Source organism: Cebus imitator, unplaced genomic scaffold (assembly GCF_001604975.1).
Source record: "Cebus imitator isolate Cc_AM_T3 unplaced genomic scaffold, Cebus_imitator-1.0 Scaffold216, whole genome shotgun sequence".
Taxonomy (NCBI): domain Eukaryota; kingdom Metazoa; phylum Chordata; class Mammalia; order Primates; family Cebidae; genus Cebus; species Cebus imitator.
The window spans coordinates 954992-964840 of record NW_016107531.1 but is presented as its reverse complement, the minus strand read 5'-3'; the positions used below and the strand labels follow the sequence as shown (position 1 = coordinate 964840).

At 52.7% G+C, this 9849-nt stretch overlaps 1 protein-coding gene across 3 annotated transcripts in view; it reads right to left on the bottom strand.

The window, feature by feature from the left end:
• Positions 1-9849, bottom strand: part of SH2D3C (SH2 domain containing 3C) — a 41642-nt gene that overhangs the window by 28905 nt on the left and 2888 nt on the right. The window contains exon 2 of one of the 3 annotated variants that reach the window (XM_017549061.2): positions 7728-8205. In XM_017549061.2, coding sequence (XP_017404550.1) covers positions 7728-8205 — 478 coding nt within the window. Of the gene's footprint in view, positions 1-2528; positions 2850-5202; positions 5448-7727; positions 8206-9849 lie in introns of those variants that run through there. The other 2 variants (XM_017549063.2, XM_017549065.2) reach the window with 2 other exon arrangements.

Sequence of the window (9849 nt, the reverse complement as noted above, 5' to 3'; positions counted from 1 at the left end):
ATTTTTTTGAGATGGAGTCTTGCTCTGTTGCTCAGGCTGGAATGCAGTGGTGCAATCTTGGCTCACTGCAACCTCTGCCTCCTGGGTTCAAGTGATTCTCCTGCCTCAGCTTCCTGGATAGCTAGGACTACAGGCACGTGCCACCATGCCCAGCTAATTTTTGTATTTTTAGTAGAGATGGGGTTTTGCCATGTTGGCCAGGCTGGTCTCAAACTCCTGGCCTCAGGTGATCCACCTGCCTTGTCCTCCCAAAGTGCTGGGATTATAGGCATGAGCCACTGTGCCCAGCCTCTTTCCTTCCTTCATGCTCGTCTTCACTCACCCATGGCAGAGAAACAGCAGCCACCTGCCTGCTGTGAGCTTCTCAGTCCTTAAAGGCCCTGGGCAAAGAGAGCTGGGTGGAAAGCCCCGTCTCTCCCAGGACACCAGCTATGGGGGCTGTGGGATTCCCTGCCAGGAAGACTCTTGGCTTTAGCCCTCCCCCACTCCCCAAGATGGGCCACCATTGTACCCTGAACATCCTGCTCGCTCTCTACCGTCCAGAGCCCTCGGTCTTCCTGAGTGGGCTGGGGTGTCCAGCAGGAACTCAGGATGGGCAACAGCCCTGTAAGGAGAAGGCAGATCAGGGGCCATTCTTCCCAGGGTGGGAAGGGTGGAGCTGAGGATTCTGGGCCCTGAGAGCTGCCACTCAAGTCTCAAAACCTGCCCAAGAAGAGCCAAAAGAAAAGGCATCCACTGAGTGCTGGTGGCTGATGGAACGCTTGTGATCTTGGAGCCCCATTTTACAGGGGAGAAAACTGAAGCTTGTAACTTGACCCAGGGCACGCAGCTGCTCAGACTAGAACCAGATGGCCTGATGCCTAATTCTCTGCTCCGTTTCTTACATGGGTGGACTCCCCCAGACATTGGGAGCCACTTCCGGGTGGAGAAGAGGAGAAGCTGGGGAGGGAAGGCAAAGAAACAGACAAACAAAAAAACAGCATTCAACCAGAGTCCAGAACCAATGTCAGGAAGAGGAAATGGGGTGGAGCCTGAGAGGGCCCGAGGCTGGGAGGTAGGAAGTGGTGTGGCTCTGGGCAAGTCCCTCTCATCGGGCCTCAGTTTCCCCTTCTACAGCATGAGTAGCTCCTGTTTACTGGTACTTGCTTGGGCCAAACCCAGCATAAATGCCCCACCTGACATATCCTGTCCCCACAGTGACCCTATGAAGCAGGTGCTGTCACTGTCCCCAATTTACTGATGGGGAAACTAAGGCTCGGAGAGGAAAAGGGACTTGCTCAAGGCCACACATTCAGTGGGCCTCTGAGCTACCGCTGTACCTGACCCCTAGCCTCCCCAGCCCTTACCCCACGCAGGTCCAGCAGCCTGTAGGGTCCCCTGAGGGTTTGGGGGGTTGTGGCTCCAGCTAAGGGTCAGGGGGACAGCCCATCCTTCCCAAGCCAGCCCAGTTCCCACAGCCCAAGGCGTCTGGGGGTCTCAGGGACTGTGAGAAAGTCTCCACAGGAAATGAGAGCCAGGAGCAGCTGGGCCCCTTCAGAAGACAAGGACTAGCCGCCCAGAGCCTGAAGAGGCTGCACAAACGGGGCCCACCACGACCCCCTCCCCTGGTGGGTAATCGCTACCAGATGCCCGGCAGCTGACGTCACCCTGCAGGGCTGAGAGGGTCGTGGGACTCTGGGGAGAGTTGGGAATTCTTGGACCAGAATCAACATTCCAAAAGGAAATGGGGTGGGGGGGGAGTATCCTGGCCAGTTCTCTGTGCCTGGCACCAGGGCTAGGGCAGGGGCAACACAGGGTGCCCCTGGTTCTCAAGTTCCCGTTTCCTTCAAACAGCCCCTTGGAAATGAAGGGTGGGGCTTGGATTTCTCGGTGGGAGGCAAAGGACACTCAGATGAGGCACTAGCAAGTGACAGGGCTGCAGTCAGATCCTCCTAAACGTTCAAGGCTGCAGTAAGCTATGATCGAGCCACTGCACTCCAGCCTGGGCAACAGAATGAGACCCTGTCTCAGAAAAAATATCAAAAATAGAAAAGATCCTCCTAAAAAAAGGTCTTTTTATTTTATTTTATTTTATTTTATTTTATTTTTTTTGAGATGGAGTTTCGCTCTTGTTACCCGGGCTGGAGTGCAATGGCGCGATCTCAGCTCACCGCAACCTCCGCCTCCTGGGTTCAGGCAATTCTCCTGCCTCAGCCTCCTGAGTAGCTGGGATTACAGGCACGTGCCACCATGCCCAGCTAATTTTTTGTAGTTTTAGTAGAGACGGGGTTTCACCATGTTGACCAGGATGGTCTCGATCTCTTGACCTCGTGATCCCCCCGCCTCGGCCTCCCAAAGTGCTGGGATTACAGGCTTGAGCCACCGCGCCCGGCCCCAAAAAGGTCTTTTAAATGCTGCTCAAGGCCAGCAATGGCTCCCGTTTTGCTGAGAGCCGAAGCCGGGTCCTCGCTGGGCCCCTCCAGACCCTACGTTATCTGCTTCCATTTCCAGTCCAGCCTCCCAGCCCAGCCCTTCCCTGTCCTCCTCACCTTGCTGTGCCCTGGCCACACTGGTCTCTGCTGTTCCCCAAACATGCCACCTCAGGGCCTTTCTACACACTGTTCTCTTGGCCCGGGATGCTCTGTCCCAGATAGCAAGACGGTTTGTCCCTTCATGTCCTTTGTTCAAACATCACTTCCTCACAGAGCCTTTCTTTCTGGCTAACCTTAAATTGGCACCATCAGCCCCTCCCCACTTTCGCCAACCAATTCTAGAGCTGATTTTAAATTTTCTCGGTAACAGCCGAGCATGGTGGCTCACGCCTGTAAACCCAGCACATTGGTAGGCCAAGGTGGGCGGATCACCTGAGGTCAGGAATTTCAGAACAGCCTAGCCAACATGGAGACACCCCGTCTCTACTAAAAATGCAAAAATTAGCAGGGCATGGTGCCTCCTCGGGAGGCTGAGGCAGGAGAATAGCTTAAACCCAGGAGGTGGAGGTTACGGTGAGCCAAGATCATGCCATTGCACTCCAGCCTGGGGGACAAGAGTGAGACTTCATCTCAAAAAAAAAAAATTTATCGTACTCTTTCTCTTCTAGTTGACTGCAGAACTAATCTATCTTGTCTATCACCCATCTCCCCTGTCCTGGAATGGGGACTCCATGAAGGCAGGGTTTTGTCTGCCATGCTCACCACCATCTCCCAGAACCTAGAACAGTGTCTGAGGCACAGCTGTACCTCAGTCAGTATGAAAATGAGTATCATTCCAATCCAACTAACTGCATCATCTCAAGCAAGTTATTAGCCTCACAAAAATCTCAGTGTCTTCATCTGTAAAATGGGCTCCTTTCCGAGGGGTCATGGGAAGTCATATGAAATAATGGTAGAAAAAGCTTTGAGATTTTTACTTGCAGGAGGGGAAATGTGACCTAGTGGTCAAGAGCTTGAGCTTGGACCGGGTGCGGTGGTGGCCCATGCCCTGGAATCCCAGCACTTTGAGAAGCCAAGGCGGGCAGATCACTAGGTCAGGAGATCAAGACGATCCTGGCCAACATGGTGAAACCCTGTCTGTACTAAAATTTAAAAATTAGCCTGGTGTGGGGGTGCGTGCCTGTAGTCCCAGCTACTTGGGAGGCTGAGGCAGGAGAATCGCTTGAACCTGGGAGGCGGAGGCTGAGTGAGCTGAGATTGCCCCACTGCACTCCAGTCTTGAGACAGAGTGAGACTCCATCAAAAAAAAAAAAAAAAAAAAAAAAAGAGAGAGAGAGAGAGAGAGCTTGGACGTAGGAGCTAGTTAGGCCTGGGATCAAATAGTCAAGCCTGACACCCAATATCTCTGTGACCCCAGGAGAGTCCCTTCCCCTTTCTGAGCCTCAGTCTCCTCACTGGCAAAATTAAGTAGAGGCGCCCAATTCACAGGTCCCATGAGCTAGACAACACCTGTCAGGTGCTCGCCAGTTCTCAGCTGGTGATCGTGCCTGGTGGGACCCTCGCCTGACAATTCCAGTGTGGGTGGGCATGGGATAGGGAGTGCTGGGGCTTCCTGTCCCTCTCCAGGCCCCTGCTTCCTCCTCCGTAAGATGGACTGAGGCTGGAGGGTGCCTCTCTGGGACCTGCAGAGGACTGAGGCTCCCTGGGAGGGAGGGGGCAGGCTAAGCTGGTGCTTTCCTTTCTTTTGGGAGCTAAAGGCCCCTCCTCCCTCCTTCCTCTTCATCCCCATGATCTCAGCAGGGAACAGGACACCAGGAAACCCCTGCAGCCTCACCTCTTCCCCTTCCTTCCTCCTGCTCCAGGTGCACCCTGCCTCTCCAGGGGTGGGGGAGGGACACTGTCTCCCCAGCTTAGGCTGCTCCTGGTACAGCCAGTGGGACAGCCCCCTCTAGACACTCAGGAACAGGGCCCCCTTGCTTACTAGCAATTCCCAAATGTTTTCCTCCCTAAGCTGGATGGATCCTCAGAGACCATCTCAGGCCCTTCTGGGCTACTGGGGAGGCTGAGGCCCAGACTGGGGCAGGGCTAGTCTGAGATCTCACAGGCAAGCCTGCTCCCCTGACTCCAGGGCACAGGGCTGAGGTTCAGGGACTCCTGGAAGAAATGTTCTACAGCCTCTGGGGGGCAGATGGAGCACTGGGTCCTGGGGCAGCAGAAAGGGGCTCAATATGGTCTCCTAATCCCATCCTCCTCAGGACACTCCAGATGCTGGAGGGGAAGAGTCTCTCCATTTCCTTGGTCAGCTCCTGGCCAAGTGTGATGCCAGAGACACTGCTAGGCCCAGCAGGCCTCCATCCACAGGGGAAGAAAGTTTGAGCTGGGTCCTGGACTTGGCATTCTCAAGGTTTCTCAAGAAAAGACCACCTTTCTCAGCAGCCCTGGCCCTTCTGGAGAGGAATGTGTTGCCCAGGTGTTAAGAGCATAGGCCAGGAAGCTGGAATTAAACCCAGGTTCTGACACTCACTGGCTGTGTCAAACTCAGCAGGCAAGCCTTTCTTTCCGTATTTATAAAATGGGGGTGATAGTACCTCTCTTCTGGGGCTCTTGGGTAGGGTAGATGAGCAGATGCCTGGCCTGCGGGGACAAAGTTACACCCAAAGAAAGAAGGCTTGGAAAAGTCCCTGATGCTAACCCCACCCCCGAAATTGTCAGTTGCCCCAGGGTGCAGATTTCCTCCTTCGACCTCTCCTGCTCCCCACTGGCCCTCCCCAGGCCCAGCTCGATCACTCACCCTGGGGACCCCAGCGCGGGGCACCGTCGGCCCACGGCAGTCATGCTTCCCCCGCTGTCGCAGCCTGCAGCCCCGGGACCTCCTAAGCCCAGCTCTCGCCTTTCTCAGGCCACGGAGCTGCGGAGTTCACAGCCGGACTCCGGGGGCGGAGACTGACCTGTAGACCACGTCCCCCAGACACGCCCCTACGCCCATTGCCGGGCCCAGCTCCACCGCCTACTCCACCAGCAGGGAAAGACACGCCCGCCTCGGACACGCCCCTCCGCCTCCGGTCTCGCTCCGCCTCCTCCCTGTCAGTCAGTGTCGGGAAGGCCGCGCCCCCGAGCACATCCCTTCGCCTCGCCCGCCGGGTTCCAAAGCTCGCTCCCCAGCAGCTCTCCGTGAAGCCTTGGTAGGCCACGCCCTCAGACACGCCCTCAACTCCGCCTCGCCTCGCCCCACCCCGCCCCGCCCCGCGCCCGAGAAACTCGGCTTCCCTTAGGTAGGAGGGGCCAGGCTCCTGGTGCAGTCTCCCACCTTGAGGTGCCTTGGAACGCCCCAGGACACATCAGGCCGTCTCCCCTACATACAATCCTTGGTCCTCTACGCCCGAATGAGGCCGAGTGTCGGAGGGGATGGCAGAAGGCAGCCAGGGATGGTGGAAAATATGAGTTTTATTAATCGTAAATATAGCATTCCCATTTACTGAGTGCAGCGTGCTAGCCACTGTGTTGAGATTTTACAGGTATGTTATTCTTGAATCCTCACCACAACTCGACCAGGTAGGTGCTATTGTTATGCCCATTTATCAGATGAGAAACTGAGGCTCCCGGAGAGGAACAGATGTGTCCAGTCATGCAGCCAGTAAGAAGCAGAATCTGGACTGGATTCACCCTGCCCCTTTACATAATCCTGCTCCGCACTGATCAGGGGTCTAGGCAATCACAGCTCAGAGACAGAGGCTGTGCTTGATGTCTTAGGAAAAAGCTGCTCAAGAAAGTTACCAGAAAAAAAAAAGAAAGGTCCCAGAACTGGCCCTACAATTACTTTTGCTCAACTGGGTTTTTTTCTTTATGTTGACAGGCACATGTGACTGGCGTGGTTGAGACAAAGGCTCTGAGGATCCAAAACCTGGGGACTCTTGGCTGGGATTGAGGGGTGTCCCGGGGTGTGAAAGACATGGCCTTAGGGTTGAGAAGGTAGTGAGTCCAATTCGCACTGCGTAAGTGTGCAGCCTCTGGAGGCAGGCAGATTCCTGCTCAAATCCCAGCTCTGTGTAACCTTGGCTGAGTCTCAGTTTCCCAATCTGTAAATGGGGCTAACAGTTGAATCTTTGTTTTTTGTTTGTTTGTTTTCTTTTTGATACAGAGTCTTCCTCTGTTGCCCAGCTGGAGTTCAGTGGTGTGAACTGAAGGCGGAGGTTGGCAAACTGCAACCTCCACCTCCCAGGTTCAAGAAATTCTCGCGTCAGCCTCCCGAGTAACTGGGATTACAGGCATGCACCACCATGCTCTGCTAGTTTTTGTATTTTTAGTAGAGACGGCGTTTTACCATGTTGGCCAGGCTGGTGTCAAACTCCTGACCTCAAGTGATCTGCCTGCCTTAGCCTCCCAAAGTTCTGGGATTACAGGTGTGAGTCACTGCACCTGGCCTTCATAACTGAATCTTTTACGGAGCTTTCAGCGAGATATTTGTTTTGATAAAAACCAGTAAAAATGCTTACTAAATGGGAGGTATTGTCCTATTATCACAATTTGTATTTTTGCCTGAACTCAACTCACCCTATAACCAGCTTAAGCTGATGAATGGTCTTCTAGACTAGGTGGAGGTATTGTCCAGAAGAAATAATGGTTGCCATTTGGGTGAGGGGGTCCAGGGTAGGGGTCTGGTGACTGGGTTTTGGACCCAGCCAGCAGCTAAGGGCCCATGCTAGATGCTGACAGGGGTTTTGAAAGCAGGGGGTCTCGGTTCACATGGTGGCTTTGTCATTAGTAAATGTGCACACTGACTGAGGCGGATGACGTCACCCTCTGAATTTCAGCTTCCTCGTCTATCCTATGAACATGATAAGAGTTTCTCCTTGCCAGCTTTCTTTTGCTGATTACAAGTGAAGGGTTTAGCACAGTGCCTGTTCTACGGTAAGCACCTGATCACTGTGTAGGGGTTTTTTTTTGTTTTGTTGTTTTTGTTTTTTTGTTTGTTTGAGACAGACTTTCACTCTGTCACCAGGCTGGAGTGCAATGGCCTGATCTTGGCTCACTGCAACTGCCACCTCCCGGGTTCAAGTGATTCTGCCTCAGCCTCCCAAGTAGCTGGGACACCACGCCCAACTAATTTTTGTATTTTTGGTAGAGATGGGGTTTCACCATGTTGGCCAGGATGGTCTCTATCTCTTGACCTCATGTTTGGCCTGCAGCAGCCTCCCAAAGTGCTGGGATTACAGGTGTGAGCCATTGCACCCAGCCTTCTTTTTAACCCAGATGTGTACTGGGTTAAAAAGAAAACATCCCTGCAAGTCCTGCTGTCACCAGCCCCTGGGCACCTACCTTTCTGAGTGCATGTCCCTGGAAGGTCTCTCCTCTTCTATGTCTGCTGTGGGGACCTCAGGCTTTCCAACGGGGTCTGCCTTCACTGCTGAAGGGTTGGGTTCCATTGCTGGGGTGTCCTCCAGGGGACCATTGGCCTCCACCACCACCTCCTTGGCTGCCTCCAAGCCTGGGGGGTCGGGCAGACCTCGGGGTACCAGGTTGGGCTTGGGGCCCACCTCCTGGGCCTGCTGGGCAGCCTGTGAGTTCTGTGCTTTCTTGCTGCTGGGGCGAGGCATGGTGCCCATGTGGCTGTACATGTCAGTGGAGCGGGCATAGGCTGGGGGACTCTTGGGCACCGTCATCATGTCATCCTGCGTGGCTTCAAAGGTGTCAGGCTCCAAATGGGACTGCCTACTGATGGGAGCTGAGGACCGTCTCAGAGTGAAGGACCGAGGGAGGTTGGAGAGACTCCCAAAGCCCTTGAACTTGAAGAACTCTAGCAGAGGGGAAGGGAAGGAAAAGGAGTTAATGACAATGTTAACATCAATAATAATAATGAAAAACTCCTGCAGTTTCACTCAGTGAGGGGCTAAAGAGGGCTAGGGGCTTTCTGGACACCCCTTCTAATTGTCAGCACACCCCCAGAAGTGGTATAAGATGGTAGCTTTGGAGTCACATAGCTCTGGACTTGAATTCCTGCTCTTTCACATCCTAGCTGTATGACCTTAGGCAGGTCACTTGACCCCTCTAAGCTAAGCCTCATTCTCCGCATCAGTAAAATAGAGATTCTAGCATCTACCCCCTAGGGAAATGTGAGGATTAAAGAAAAGCCTAGGCCGGGAGCAGTGGCTCACACCTGTAATCTCAGTATTTTGGGAGACTGAGGCGGGTGGATCATCTGAGGTCAAGAGTTTGAGACCAGCCTGGCCAACATGGTGAAACCCTATCTCTACTAAAAATACAAAAAATTAGCTGAGCATGGTGGCAGGTGCCTGTAATCCCAGCTACACAGGAGACTGAGGCAGGAGAACCCTTGAACTCAGAAGGCGGAGGTTTCAGTAAGCTGTGATCACACCACTACACTCCAGTCTGAGCAATAAGAACAGACTCCAACTTAAATAATAATAATAATAATAATATGGACTAGTGTGATATCTTAGAAAAATAATAATAACAATAATAGGCCGGGCGCCGTGGTTCACGCCTGTAATCCCAGCACTTTGGGAGGCCAAGGTGGGTGGATTATGAGGTCAAGAGATCAAGACCATCCTGGCCAATATGGTGAAACCCCGTCTCGGGTTTATATATTTATATATATTTACATATTATATAACATATAATATATATATGTTATTATATAATAATAATAATTAATAATTAAGGCCTGGCCCGATGGCTTACACCTGTAATCCCAGCATTTTGGGAGGCCAAGGCAGGTGGATCACCTGAGGTCAGGAGTTTGAAACCAGCCTGGTCAACATGGTGAAACTCTGTCTCTACTAAAAACACAAAAATTAGCTGGGAGTCATGGTGCACGCCTGTAATCCAAGCTACGTGGGAGGCTGAGGCAGGAGAATTCCTTGAACCTTGGAGGTGGAGGTTGCAGTGAGCTGAGATTGTGCCATTGCATTCCAGCCTGGGTTACAAGAGTGAGACTCCATATCAAAAATAAAAAAAAATATTAGCTGGGCATGCTGGTGTGTGCCTATAATCCCAGCTACTTGGGAGGTGAGGCAGGAGGATAGCTTAAGCCCCCAAGTTCAAGGTTGCGGTGCACTATGATGGCACCACTGCACTCCAACCTGGGCAACAGAGCAAGAGCCTGTCTCTAATAATAATGCTTATTTATGGCTGGGCATAGTGGCTCACGCCTGTAATCCAAGCACTTTGGAGGTCAAGGCAGGTGTATCACCTGAGGTCGAGAGTTCAAGACCAGCCTGACCAACATGGAGAAACCCCGCCTCTACTAAAAATACAAAATTAGCTGGGCATGGTGGTGCCCACCTGTAATCCCAGCTACTCAGGGGGCTGAGGCAGAAGAATCATTTGAACCTGTCCAGCCTGGGCAGCAGGAGCCAAACTCCACCTAAAAAAATAAAAACAAAAAAACATGAATATTTATTTTCTGAATTAATGGCTT